Genomic DNA, 15,247 nt, shown 5'->3' with positions numbered 1-15,247 from the left:
ACCTAATTTATTTTTTATTTATTTAAATAAAAATAAAAATTAGAATAAATAAACAGAATCAATCATACGAAACAATAACACTACAATAGATTTGTATTTATTCAATAAATTGGTATAACTTACATGCCAACCATGACTAGTCTCAACAAACATGCAAAAGGAAGGCATGCTAATAAATTCTTTCTGCTGTAGTTACAGGTCGTAAAAATACGACAATGACAGTAATGTTATCTCTGCTGCCACGTTCAACTGCTTCAGTAGCCAACCTCTTAGAACACATTCCAGGCTCTTTTACAGTGTCTTTTATTATTTTTATTACTTCCTCACCGCTCAAAACATCCCATAGCCCATCACTAGCCATGACCTGATAAAAATTTATTGCTAGCTTAGTACAAGAGGAACAAATTGTGCTGCCTAAAATGAACTAGGGTAATAGGAGGATGCTGCACATATCATAGAACTGCAAAAACATCATTCCTAAAGTGTACTTTAATAAATGAGAGCGCAATTTTACTGGTTCTCCTAGCAAGTTTCGATTTTCTGTAAGTTTCAGCAATTAACAATACCCTTCATGTGGAATTAATAATTTTGTAGCATTGTGAATTCCTTATTATTACCACTTAATTATCATTTATCAAACAACTTATTCTTGGATACACTTTCCAAAGATCCAACGAATTACCAAACTGCGAAAAACAGTATATTTCGATAGCAAAGGGCTTACCAGAAACTCATCCTCTACAGATAAGATGCTCTCAGTTATCTCGGGTTCTGCAGTCACAGCAGGCTTCAGATCATCATCACCAATAGAACGAGTAACCTATGTTAGAAAAAGAGTTGACTTTGTTAGAGAAGCTTGTAACAAATAAGTATACAATAACAAGCAAATAGGCATAAATAGAATAAATAATAAAATCCGGAACAGGGTGTTAGAACTGGATCAAAATACTAGTGAGTGTTCATTAATGGAACACAAGATAGATATGATATTCAAGGAACCCCTCAGCTCTTCTGAGACTCTTAGAAATGCCAAAGACCACCAACTCCCATCTCCTGAATTATAAACTAACAAGAACCTAACACTTCTCTCATAATTAACTCTTTCACTACTCACGACTCAAATGAAGGAGCATCTGCCTTCGAGGTGCGCAGCACCAAGACAGTTCATGGAGCCACCCTGTCATATTTGGGACCTCTCTCCTCCCTGAGTGCTCTGTGCTCCCTACTGAATGATTCCTTTTGGCTTGTCCTCATGAATATATATGCTAAATAATATCTTTGCTACTAGAATGTTATCTACTTTTGTTAAATGTCTATGTAGTTTTTAATAATAAAATAAAGTAAAAGTGCATAGATTGCTTCTAGACAAATACTCCAAATAGTGGAATATATTGCACATTGCAACAAATATTTAGCCCTTCTTTCTTTCTCCCAAAACCTGCAAACCTCATCAAAAGAAACTGATCTAGAGATGGGAGGCACACCCAAGATTCTCCAAACATGCCAAACAAAGAACTCCACAAAGAATCACCCATAGGCCAGCATAAGAACAAAGGTGATACCATTTCTGAATCTCCCCGAGACATAATACACACGTTTGGAGATATAGCCTTATGTGGTCTTTTGACTTGTAAATTATCATTGGTGTTAATTCTGAATAAGCACAGTAGGCCAAATAAAAGATTTGAATTTAGAGGGAGCTTTTGATTTCCATATTGGTTTATCGAGGAGAAAAGGTGTTCTAGTGGAGGATTGGGATAGAGACTGAATAAGATTTAGAGGTATACTGACCTGATGAACCAAGAGAACAAAATCTTTTGTCAAGGGTAGAGAGGATAGAGCTACATATGCTAAATACCCATAAATATTTGCTTCATCCCCTTATTTTTAGTGGATTAACTCTTGTAACTAACAAAATCATGACACGGTCTCAAACAACAACAACAACAACAACAATAACAAAACAACAAAAAAATCTTATTTCATTGGGTGAGGTCAACTACATGGATCAAATGAGGCCATCGTGTCCTATCATATATCATGTTACAATGAAACCATTTACACATATATCTCCTTTGACTACCTCTCGTATGGTCTTTTTAGATCTTCCTCTACCTTTCACCATTTATCTATCTTCCATCTAATCCACCTTCTTAACTGGATGCTTTGCAGATCTTCTATTACCTGTCACCTTAATAGTGTTATTGAAGTCAAACACTCTATGCCACTATCAAGGATTAACAACTATGCTTTGCAGTTTGCAAAAGGCAGTCAAGACTCGACGCTCCCCCAAATCAACAAAGCTACATGATTGCTCTGTCCAAGCTTCTTCAAGTTCAACAAAGAGAAGCATATCTATTTGAAGGAATAGATGGTGATGGTGACTACAGGTCATCATAGCAAAATGTCCCAAGGTAATTTTTGCTGAAACTCCAATACCAACTTCAAAAACGTGAGAAGGACTGAAGGAGGAGGGACTGGGAAGTAGATGAAAGAGTTACGTGAATTTTCTTGAGTGAGAAACTCTTAGCTTTTCTTAATACTAGTTACATTTAAAAGTAGAACTACACTATCTTCTGGCATTAATCTTTCCAATGAGGAATTGCTCAATTTCCAACGAAAATGACATTCACCACTTCCAATATCTACCGATTAGATTAAACATTAATACTATTACCACCTTTTACACACAAGCACAAGGTTGCATTTCACAGCATGCATGCAGTAGAAAAGAAACAAAGCAGGTATTTCTTGACAATTTGAACAAACCTGAAGCGCAGGAGGACCAACCCTCCATGTATCAACTTGCCAATGAACATGGCCACCATGACGAATAACACGCTCTCGCTCTTGCAGACAGCTTGCAACATGATCCTAGTATTGCTAATATGGGATTAGTGTGAATATTATGTAAGGGAATACAGTAAAGAAGCTTTTATAGTTGTAGACAGAAGCTAAAGTTAACATTAATAATCAGCTCACCTTACTTAGAGCAATGGGATTACCAGCACGACATAATATTGCCCTACAATCACCTATGTTGGAAACAAATAATTTGTTCCTGACTACAAGTGCAGTAATTGCTGTACAACCAGGATGCCAGTCCTTCTGAACACATCTGTTGGATTTGCGATAGCTATCAAGTTCTTTTCTAAAGGCAGAATCTGTCCTAAGAAACGCTTCAGCTAGTGCATTAGCAGGACTGCATTTATACAATGAATAGTCTTTCAATGATGAACTAATGAGAAAGAGTGAGAAAAAGAAAGTGAGCATCTAGAATGAAACATACCTGCCCATAAAAACTAAAGATCGCAAAAATGATGGTACAGCTCTAGAGGAAAACTCGGCTGCTGCAGCACCTGCATATTTTAACAATTTACCATAGAATGAGTATCTAATTTTCTATTTATCACACTACTATTAGACCAAATATGTTATGTGGGATGAAGTAACGTATTGAGCGACAAAGAGCAAACATGATCACAAACTTAGTATGGCAGAAATGAGGACATTTCAATGGATGAGATGCCATACCAGAATGGACAGCATAACAAGAGGTAACAGACAAAAACATTCGGTTAGGATGGTGGATTATATTGAAGAAGGTAGCCCAGTGGCTTGGAGTAGTTGGTAACCTAAAAAGACTGTCTGAATGAGCTGGTCAAAACAGATTTAAGTATAAATAGGATGAGTTCAGGCATGATTCATGACATAATACAATGACATCATTTGATCATGAAACTGACTACACTTGGTGAGATAAGGATTTGTTGTTGTTGTTGCTATTGTTTCAATCTTAATTTAACTAAGATTGCTAGAACCAAATAGCAAGGGCCTTGAGAAGAACCACACCTTAAAAGCCAGCTATTAAAAGAGAAGAACCACTCTCTTTAAAGTTTAAATACAACATCGAGTATCCCATACTACTCGATGTGGAACTTTGGACACCCCATAATACCCAAGTCCCTAACACAATGAGAGGTCTTTGAGATGAACTGAATCAAGAAAATGACAACAGAACTCTACTCCAGTAACTTGTCTTTGCATATAATGCAAGTTCCTATGAATAGAGATAACATCGAAGGGCTCCCAACCATGCTGCACAATAAAAGAAGTGCATCAATTGCCATTAGTTCAGAAGCATATTCTATTGCAAAGTTTAAATTTTTTTTAATGTGCAAAGGATAAGGGTATGGATTAATAAAAAAAGAAAGGTTTCATTAGTTACTTGTTATATTACTATTGGAAATTCTTTTCAATTTTCTACAACTTCTCAACACCCATGACACTGCATTTTTCTTACTTCAACAAGGTTCCCAATGTAAATCATAAAGGAAGTCTCACAGTAATTAAAATGAAGCATTTGCATGCTCAAATAGTAATAATTTATTCTGGAATTTAGATCAAACAAAATATAGATTGATCATGGATTGCTATTGAATACCTCTATGGCCATCAAAGATACCAAAAGCATAGAGATCCTTTACATTGCAAATATGGGGCAGAATGAAATGTGTGTCCTCCATCGTCTCCCTTCTTCCACATGTAGCATAAGAACCCCAAGAAAGTATTGGTTGGTATACCATGCGTTCATCATAAGATTCATTCAAGGTTCTCAAACCAAAATCTGTTGCAATAGAGGCATGCTGAGCCGAAATTTCGCCTTGAGTGGACCAGTTGAAACACTCCTGATAAACCTGAGGATTGGCCTTGTCTACAAGTTGATCAGCATGAAACTGACAAGGTCTAATATGCATATCTTCAGCCTTCTTTATCTTCCTATCTTCCAAAATGAGATCAAGTTCCTCAACAAGATCATCAAAGGAAGGTCTGCTTTCAGGATTTGCATCCCAGCACTTCTGTATCATTGATAATAATCTTGCTGGTATACCCAATTCCTCAGTAGCAAGGGATGGCCGTAATCCATCATTAACAGCTGCAGTCAGTTGCTGCTCAGTATAGTTCATCTCAAGCACTGTGTGAGCCTATCATCAGTAACCAGGGATAAATGTCACTTCAGCAAATATTTGAATCTATTTTTTGGATAGAAAAAAGAAACTTTATTAAGAAAGAGTAGAATGTATAGAAGAGGATGAGACATCATCGCATAGATACAACAAAAGGCTAGGACCTAGCGAAACAGCCCGTGAGTAGCATCTCAATCCTTTTGAATGTCAATTAAAGAAACTCCCTTGAACAGACAATGTGTTGAGAACCAGAAGGAAGCCAAAAATCCAAAACATTTTTAACATGGCAAACAATCTTTATTTCCTAAAGCTTCCAATATGCAAAAGAAGAGCCTCATAATAATTAATAATAGTCCAAGCAGAAAGTTGATATTTGGATGCAAAAACAAAACATATCCCAGGAAATGAGTTGGAAGTAGCAAAATAAGAAAATATCCCAGGCAATTTGAGGAGCTGAGACCCTCACAATTTACCCTATTGCATTCCAATATTCCTAACTCCCACTTCCCCAATGCATTAGATTTTCCAACCGACAATCCCACCAAATCCTACTTTCACTTTGCACAAGTTGTTCATTCATATTTTCCGTCTTCTTGTCAATATATACATATAGAATCAAATGACACCGTCTCAGTCTCATCTTTTTATAGGATGTATATTTTATTGATCCTACCATTGAATCAAAATTTAATATAATGAAGATCATCTACACCAAATTTAACTGAAATTAGACATCAATAAGCATATAATTGAAGAACCCTTTATGTATATTTTTAACAAATATATTAATTTGATTTTCAAGTATATAAAAAATATAGTAAACAAATTTGGATTGACATGAAATTTTTTAGAGATTTATAATATATAAGTTTCTAATCCAACAGTTGTTTTTTTTTTTTAAATTTACACAAGCAAAAGATTATTTAATGATGTAACATTTACTTAAATTGACACTGGTGTCATTTGATCCTAACTATATATAGACGAGAGATCTGTCTACCGAAACTGTAAGTCTTGTTGCCTTATACCGTTGAATAACTTGTTACGGGTGATGAATTTCATCAATCCAATCGTTGAATTTGAATATTTCACTATATAGATCAATATAAGAAAATTTCATAAATTTGGAATTGATTTGATATGTCACCTTTTATGTACATTATACTTAAAAAAATACAAGATAATACGACTATTAGATTACATATCTATTGATGTTTGAATTTTCTGAAAGTTGGTAAGCTTGATTACACGATAATATGGCATAAGTTGTTACCGTGTAAGTCAACAAGACTTACAGGGTATATGTATATATATACACAGAGAGAGAGATAGCAATAGGGATAGAGAGATAAAATATCCAGTCACCAGAACTGATCTCTGTGTACCTTAGATGTCTTATTTATAAAAATACAGATAGAGAGGTTCATTGGACATAGCATATTTACATTGATAAGCGTTTATGGCTGCCATAATTTCGTGAGATATTCCTCAACAGAATGAGTTAATGCAGAGGTGGACCCTCATACAATACAAGGGGGGAAATGGCCTCCCCTAACCAACAAGTTTTCCTTACAAGTTGTGCATAAATTTTAGTTTAGCCCCCTTAAAATTTTTATTTTATTCTTTGTTAACTGTAAAAAAATTTTTTGGCCCCTCCCTGAAAGTTAATCTAGCTCCACCCCTGGTTAGATGTGTCATCTAGAATACAATCATAGTAAAGGAGTATAATCATAAGCTTAATGCCCAAAACATAGAATACTCGAGGAATATAACCAGTGATAAATAACATTCTACATTAAACCAATAAATTCAAACTTGCATACAAGATAGATATGCTGACCTGTGCTTCTGCTCGAAGATCAGTATACGGCACAACACCAGTTAGGAGTTCACTACAGCAAAAACGTTTGAATTCAAGGGTAAAGAATTAATACATGTTCTTAATCAATATACGATTTTATATATATTACAATGGCACTGCAACACCTACTCAATGCACAAAATAATTTTCTTTTATAAAATAAAAAAAATCATTAAGATGCGGAGAAGCATAACAGAATTTGAGGGATAAGTGTTTCCCTATACAAAAGCAAAAGCAAAAAACACAAGATTTATCTATAAAACATTGCTTTCAAATCTCTCAATATATCTGAGAGGGAAAGTCCCTATAAAGATTATGATCTTTACACCAACTAGATGCTACGCGTCTAATTCTATCTCATAAAACCTGCTTGTCAGAAAATCTGTCATTGAAGGTGCGTACATTACACTCCCAAATAGTCCAAATAGTTGTGGAAACCGCATATTGCCACAAAGATTTTGTCTATTTTCTACTATCAAACCCAACAAACCTGATCAATAGAAATTGGTCCAGGGTTATCAGGCACATCCAACATTCATCAAAGATGCTAAACAAATTGTTCCATAAGAAAACAGCTATTGGGCAGTGCAAAAACAGATGTGAATATGACTCTGAATTTTCCCCACACATAACACATGCATATAAGGGAGATAGCCTTATGTGGCCTTCAAACTTGCAACAAGTCATTGATATTAATTCTGTTAAGCACAGCTATCCATATAAAAGATTTAACTTTAGAAGGAGCTTTGGACTTCTAGATGGGTTTGTCTGCATGGAGAGAAGTTTTCTAGAGAAATGAGTAAGAAATTGGAAGATGGATTCCCAACTAAAACTACCAGGAGTCAAGAGACCGTATCCTTTTGTCATGGTTAGAAACAAAAAAAAAATCAAGTAGACCTAAGAGAGTCAAAATTTCGGAGGATTCTCTATCGTTAATGTTATGAAAGAAATGGAAGTCCCAAGAGAAAGAGGAATCCTGTGTAATGTAAAAGGATTAAATAGGAGAATTATGCAAGATAGATGATAAAGGCAAGGAAAGGCTAGGACTAAATTTCACAAAATAATGACCAGCATACATGTTGAAGTATCAGTCCAAACGAATAATTAAAGCAAGCTTTCTTCTAAGATATTGATGCCCCAATGCAACAAACTTCTATTGATGTACTAGAATAAATCCTCAAAATAAAGCTAATAAACTAAAACCAAAACAATTAATACAAGTCACCAATATGATGCATGAACGATGCCATGCATATGGTGACATCAATTTTCAGTCCAGTCACCTTTTCTTACATCACCAAGAAAAGGGTAAGTAGAAGAAAGTAAATGATATCAAATTCTTACTTGATTGATACACCAAAACTGTATACATCTGATTTTTCTGTATGTAACTCCTTTCTTAATATTTCAGGTGCCATATAAATTAGTGTGCCAACCATGTTTCTTTTGTGAAAACCACCCGTGGGTTTTCCAGAAGACTTCCAGTTCTCTAGAGAAACTCCCTTAAGATTATTCTTGTATTCTGCTAAACCAAAATCTGTGAGGTGTGGACAAAGACTTTTGTCAAGCTGTACCACAGATAAAATAGTATTAGTGAAGTGCATAAATGTACAACATATCAAAAATCAGATATTATGATAGAAAGACAGCACAACCAAATAAAGAAAGAAGAAGAGAGAAATAGGAAAGAATTACAAGGATATTCGCTGGTTTTATATCTCTATGTAGAACCCCGAGATTATGCAGGTATTGCAACGCCTTTGCTAGAAAGGGGGGGAAAAAGGAAGTAGAAGGAAACAGTTAAAAAGTCTGTCAAGCACTTGATAATTTTAATTACTCGGATACATGATGAAAGATTTGAAGTTGTTAAAGATCAATGGTTCAAAAAAGTTAAATGAAAGGAGGCCGTAAAGCAAAATAACCAATTAAAAGGAAAGCAGTAGTACAGGCTTGTTTTAAAGCATTCCTAATCCTTATATATAAATTAGGGTCTATCTAAAGGCACTAGTTAAGGAAGCTAGCAGTTGAAATGTTTATATGGGGGTAAAAAACATTTAAGCAATAGAGAATTCTAAAATTACAGGACTGCAATTATACCTAGTTGCATTGTTAATACGAGTGCATGATTGATAGTTGGGGTCCATTCTTCCACATGTAACTTCTGGGCAAGATTCAAAGATTCATAGAATTCGAAGAAAAACAGGTAATTAGGTGGTTTTGCATGGGCTGCAATTAATGTCGCTATTCCCGGGTGATCTAGCGTGCTACATTTGTTTAGGAGAAACAAAAAAATGGTGAACCAAAAATTCACAAAACTTCACATTCATCATGTAGCATGTCAAAACACTAGGGAAAATAGTAAATTCACTAGCTGAAATGCTAAAAAGCATGCTTAGAGCTACATAAATGCTGAAGGGTAGTAGAGTTAGACAGATAAACATAATATACATACCACAGCAGTTGCAATTCTTTATGAAACTTATCAATGTCCTCTGAAATTGATAAGATGGGTTTCTTCACAGCAACCTTCTTGCCATCCAAATTCCCTTCATATACAATACTTTCTGCCCCTATGGTTGCCATCACCAACACAAGAAATAATACTAATCTTCATCTTTTATCGAAATATAATAGCAGAAATAACTGTCAACAATCACCTAAACCGTCAACTCTTAGTGTTAAATTTTAAATTTTTATACTTCGGACCCTTGGAGCAACGGTGTGAATCCCCAAACCCTGAATAACACGGAATGCTTTCCTAGGCTGCCCTTTATACTATAAACCCTTCCTTCCTCTCCCCTTCCCTCTAAAATCCCATTCCCTTCTACAATTCCATGGCTGCCACTCCAAAATTCTAACTCAGAAACATACCCTTGGGATTTATTTGGCTTCCAAAAAAAGGAACATTATTAAGGTAAACAATGCACCATTGTTTTAACTGAATTTTCTGCTAAGAAAATACTGACAAACAGAACTTTATCATACATATTCAGTTAACATTTTCTTTGCAAAGAAGCCGTACATCTTTTCAGCAGCTTACTTGGAGAGAAGTTAAAACGAAATAAGAGAGCAAATTTGAAAACCAAAAGTAAAAGTAGTGAAAAAACAATAGAGAAGGGTTTGAGATTACCTCGTGCAATGGGTGAGAGTATAGCGTAAGAGGAAGGAGGGAGATGCAGAGGAATAGAATCGCTGGTACAGCAACCCCTGAAGCATGTGTTAGGCTCCACGATTTCAATCCCCATTCCTCTACCGTCGCTGCAGTGGCCTTTCGAGAACCAAGAATAGGAGAATTTAAGCACCGAATTCAAAGAATTGATGCATTTTTTAAGAGGAAGGCTAATATTCAAGAAGGAGAACATATAACTTCTACAATATCTGACCTGTATATAGTTCTTCTACTTTTAATGAATCACGAAGAAAGTGAGATACAACTTTCAAAGGTTCAAAGAGTTGCATCCGATAAGTTTGACCTTAATTATTTGGAACGAGACCCTGAAAAACGGCTCCAAATTTGGCAATATCATCTAAACCAAAGAAATGAGGTTAGACGAGTTTATCTTAAATGGGATCCATATCAAAAGCATCTTGACAATTATTCTCTATCTAGTACGAAGCATCCAAGACGATTTCAATATGCTTGATTTGGTATTTTTCCTTCATGGTTAGAGTATCCACCTTCTGAAGATGCTGCATATTGTTTATTTTGTTATTTGGTTAGCGAAAAACCGCCGTAATAGGTCAGATGTTTTTATTAGTAAAGGATTTAGAAATTGGAAAAAGGTTAATGATGGAAAGTATTGTGCTTTTCTTAAACATATTGTAGATCCTTACTCACTACACAATAATACAGTTGAAGCATGTCTAAATTTACTGAATCAGGCAAGTCACATCCAAAATGTAATTGAGGATCATACTTCTGAAGAAATTCAAAAGAATTGATTGCATCTAAAATCCTTTATTGATGCAACTTGTTGGCTTACATTTCAACCTTGTGCTTTCATTTAAACATATTGTAGATCCTTACTCACTACACAATAATACAGTTGGAGCATGTCTAGATTTACTGAATCAGGCAAGTCACATCCAAAATGTAATTGAGGATCATATTTCTGAAGAAATTCAAAAGAATCGATTGCGTCAAAAATCCTCCATTGATGCAACTTGTTGGCTTACATTTCAACCTTGTGCTTTCAGAGGCCATGATGAGACTCCAGAATATAAAAAAAAATCGAGGTAATTTTCTTGAAATGATAAAACTCATAGCATCTTACAATGATGAAGTTGCAAAAATTGTGTTAGAAAATACTACATATAATGCTAAATATACTTCACATCAAATTCAAAAAGAAATTTTGCATATTCTCTCAAATAAGGTGAGAAAGCATATTTGTGATGAAATTGGAGATTTCAAGTTTTGCATTGTAGTAGATGAAACTCGTGATGAATCCAAAAGAGAACAAATGGTACTTGTTTTGAGATTTGTTGATATACATGGTTTTATTCAAGACCGTTTTCTTGATCTTGTACATATCAAAGATGCTACATCATTAACTCTGAAACAAAAATTGTGCGGTATTTTTTCTCAACATAGTCTTGATGTCTCTAATATTCGTGGTCAAGGATATGATGGCGCTAGCAACATGAGAGAGGAATGGAATGGGTTACAAATATTATTCTTAAAAGATTTTCCTTATGCTTTCTATATCTACTGTTTTGCTCATCGATTACAACTTGCATTAGTTGCTGCATTAAGAGAAGTTATTTATGTGCATCAGTTTTTTCAAAATTGACTTTCATCATCAATATCATTTGTTCTTCTAGTAAGCGACATGATGAGTTACATGCTGCCAAGACAGATAAAATTATCTTTTTATTAGAGATTGATGAACTTGAAACTGGCAAAGGGACAAATCAAATTGGTATTTTGAAACGAGCAGGTGATACTCGATGGAATTCTCATTTCTCTTCTGTTTGCAGTTTGATAAATATATATGGTACAACGTTGACTATTTGACAAAAGATTATTGTTGATGGATTAACTTATTCTCAGTGTGGTGATGCAGATAGTGCTTATAATACCCTGACCTCATTTGAGTTTGTATTGATCTTGCATTTGATGAAAGATTTTATGGGAATAATTGATATTCTTTATCAAGCTTTACAAAAGCAATCTCAAGACATAGTTAATGTTGTGCAACTAGTTCATTCTATAAAAGCACTTATCCAAAGCATGAGAGATGACAGATGGGAGGAATTATTAAAAAATGTGAAATCATTTTGTGAGCAACATGATATTCTAATTTCTGATTTAACTGCTTCTTATGTTGCAAGGCAAGGACGCTCGCGTCACCAAAAAGATCATATTAGAGTTGAACATTATTTTAGAGTGGAGATATTTTTAGTCACAATTGATAAGCAATTACAAGAGTTAAATAACAGATTTAATGATCAAGCAATGGATCTACTAAGTCTAAGCTCTACTTTCATACCTAAGGATGCTTATAAAAAGTTTGACATTGCTAAGATTTCTACTCTTGTTGATTAATTTGCCTTTTCAGCTTTAGCATTTTATTCTTGATGCTCGTCAGCATCCAGAAATGAAGAATTTGTCAACTATTCATGAACTGTGTAGATGTTTAGCAGAAACAAAAAAGTCAAAAGTATATTACTTGATTGATAGATTGATTCGTCTGATATTAACTCTTTCAGTTTCTACAACTACTACAGAACGATCATTTTCAGCAATGAAAATAATGAAGACAAGGTTAAGAAACAAGATGGAGGACGACTTTCTTGCGGATAGTTTGGTTATTTACATTGAGAAAGAAATTGTTGAAAAGTTTAGTTTTGATTTAATTATTGAAGATTTCAAGTCACTAAAGACTCGAAGAGTGCCATTATAAACTATTTTATATTTTTTATCTGTAGAATTATTTATTTATTATCTTATTAGGATGAATGGAGGATATAATTGGTTGTTATTTTTGTATTTGATTGTTAATAAATATAATAGATAATTGATAAAATAATAATTTATAAAATAAAAAATTATTTTTATAATTAAATAAAATATATGGGATTAATTTGTAATTAAAATTAATTCAAGGACTACGTAGTAATTGATAAAAAAAACTCTAAAAACATATTTTTTACTTGGACCATTAAGTGGTCCAAAAGTTCCTAGACCACCGAATCCTGTGCCAAAAAAGAAGTAATAATTAACAATAAACAAGTTAGAAGAGGAGATAGAAGTGATGCACTAAACAAATCTTTTAAAAGTCTATTTATAGACAAAGATCAATTCAAATGCAAAAGGCTTGGAGGAGAAAAAATAAATTCTGTAAATTATCAGATATCACATATCTCAATCATCAACTACTTAACTTGAACAGTAATACTTAACTGACTCCAAAGTGAAAAAAGAAAAAGACAAATTAAATTCTATACCGACAAAGGAATTTAGAAAAAATATAACAAACAATTTTGTTTCAGATTCACGGTATATGATGGCAATTGGAGAATAATGTTCTTATGAATAAAAAATGAAGACTATGTTAAAAAAATCGTCTTTTAAAATATATAACACAAGACAACATCTTTCAATCAGGAAAATGACTTGAATTTTTCACACACTGTATAATTCAGATTTAAGGCACTAACAATAGATAACGACTTACCAGTTTTTGTCGGGTGGAGGGCGCATTACTGGGCCGGCGGGAACTCGGGTCGGGTTGACCCGCGCGAGTTTGGGCCAGGCCGTAACAGTGCCCCCGACGCGTCAGCGATGGCCGTGGGGGCCATTGGTGGTGCGTGATGTTTACACTCGTGCGTTGTCGTCGGGTCGGCTGATCGTGGGAGGGACGCGTCTCTTGCGCGCGTGTCTCTTGATCTGCTGTGGCATCTGTTTGCCGTTTCGTTCTCCGCGCTGGGCATTTAATGCTCATAATGATTTGAAAAAATCCGTGCGCAAAGACTATCTTGCCCCTGCTTCCTTTCGCGCTTTTGGGGGTGGTTTTTAAACAGTTTTTCTCCCTATCCACCTCTCACTCTCACTATTTCCAACTCTTTTTCTCCCTAACATCCAAAGCTTTCTGCGCGAACTCCCTCTTGCTCCAACTTTCAGTCCAGATTTTCTTCATCGTTCCAGGTAATTTTCTGGTTTCTTTCCTCTGGTATCTGTGTTATGTTCTGCTGTTGTGTGATTGCTGTTTGCATTTGTTGCATGGCTGGTCTATTTTTGTTGAGAGGTTTTTCCAGTGTTGGGATAGGTGAGTTAGGGAAGGGGTACCATTCCAGGATAGGCTTTTTTGGGTGGTTTGTGAGGTAGGCGTAGTTTTTAGTCGTATCTGGTCATGATTGAGTTGAGAATGTGTAGTTTCTGAGTTTTTTCGGGCTCCCGACCTCATAGACTAACGGAGTGGTACCCCGCTGTAGGTATGCCTCGCGTTGTCTCCCGGTCTTCCGGATCTGCTGCGGCTTACGACCCGTATGCTTGGGTGACTGACGATATAAGGAGTTCACCCAACCAGATGGACTTGGAGGAATTGACGGAGTTCCGGCAAGCCGGCTACTTGTGCGGGGGTACTGACGAGGAGGCCAACTACGAGGCCATTGTCCCCCTTCCTCATGAGCGTATTTATGAGCTCAATTTTCATTCTCCCCGCGTCCCCGATTGGATCTGGTTTTATAAGTCCATGTTCACGCAAGTTGGTGTTCGGATACCGTTCTCCGATTTTCAAATGGCGCTGCTTAACCGGATATCCGTCCCTCCGTCTCAACTTCATCCGAACAGCTGGGCTTCGATCCGCTGCTTCGAGATGGTCTGCGAGTACTTGGAGCTACCGGCGTCGGTGGACGTTTTTCTCTTTTATTTCAATCTTACCAACCCTTCCAAACAGGGGAAAGCAAGAAAAGGGTTTCTTTCTTTCCGTGCTGCCCAGGGTAGGAAGATTTTTAGCCTTTTTGAGGATTCCTACCATGGTTTTAAGGATAAGTATTTCAAGGTTCGTCCCGTCAAGGGTCGCCACCCCTTCTGGTTGTCGTTAGAGGGGGAGCGCCTTATCCAGACTTACTGGAGCTTTGGCGCGGGGTCGAATCCTTTTGTGAAAGTGTCGTACAAAAGATTGTCGGCTGTAGATAAGCAGATAGCGAACGTTCTCCTTGCTATCTTTGAAAAGAATCCCGTGAACCCCCACCTTCTCATGGGTGAACGGGAGGCCGCCCGGAGCTATATTCGTGAGTTGTTTTCTTGTTTGCCTATGTTTCTTTGTCGTTGTTCTTCTTATTTCCGGTTTGACGACTAACGTTCTTGTTGTTTGTCGCAGTGGAAATGTCTGCCACCGTGACCGGTCTTGAGAATCTGATGAAGACCTTTTTTGAGGCTAGTGATGATGAGAATGCCGAAGAGAAGGACGTC

General features: G+C 35.9%; 1 protein-coding gene across 3 annotated transcripts; it reads right to left on the bottom strand.

Moving 5' to 3' along the window:
* Positions 3-10,131, bottom strand: LOC107618101 (protein kinase and PP2C-like domain-containing protein). 3 transcript variants are annotated; one of them, XM_016320037.2, is made up of 12 exons: positions 9,959-10,131; positions 9,281-9,398; positions 8,926-9,092; positions 8,524-8,591; positions 8,173-8,396; positions 6,808-6,859; positions 4,445-4,985; positions 3,290-3,359; positions 2,983-3,202; positions 2,770-2,874; positions 725-820; positions 3-364 (listed from the first exon to the last, which is right to left on the bottom strand). In XM_016320037.2, exons 1-12 carry the CDS (start codon positions 10,071-10,073, stop codon positions 170-172), a joined length of 1,971 nt encoding a protein of 656 aa, XP_016175523.1. In that variant the 5' UTR covers positions 10,074-10,131; the 3' UTR covers positions 3-169. The 3 variants fall into 3 exon arrangements, 2 of the variants coding, with proteins under 2 accessions (XP_016175523.1, XP_016175524.1); XR_001615150.2 differs by having other exon boundaries at positions 310-364; positions 2,770-2,883; XM_016320038.2 differs by lacking the exon at positions 9,959-10,131 and having other exon boundaries at positions 8,926-8,989.

The sequence above is a fragment of the Arachis ipaensis genome, chromosome B09 (assembly GCF_000816755.2).
Source record: "Arachis ipaensis cultivar K30076 chromosome B09, Araip1.1, whole genome shotgun sequence".
NCBI classification, from domain to species: domain Eukaryota; kingdom Viridiplantae; phylum Streptophyta; class Magnoliopsida; order Fabales; family Fabaceae; genus Arachis; species Arachis ipaensis.
The sequence above is the reverse complement of the archived record's forward strand: the minus strand, read 5'-3'. Positions and strand labels throughout refer to the sequence as shown.

Bases quoted from the DNA above. Each gene is read 5' to 3' on its own strand.
- LOC107618101 (XM_016320037.2), bottom strand. From the start codon at position 10,073: ATGGGGATTGAAATCGTGGAGCCTAACACATGCTTCAGGGGTTGCTGT. The intron at 4,986-6,807 runs GTCAGCATATCT...TACTGATGATAG, and splicing joins ATCTTCGAGCAGAAGCACAG to GCTCACACAGTGCTTGAGAT. The intron at 3,360-4,444 runs GTATTCAATAGC...TAAAATATGCAG, and splicing joins TATCTTTGATGGCCATAGAG to GTGCTGCAGCAGCCGAGTTT.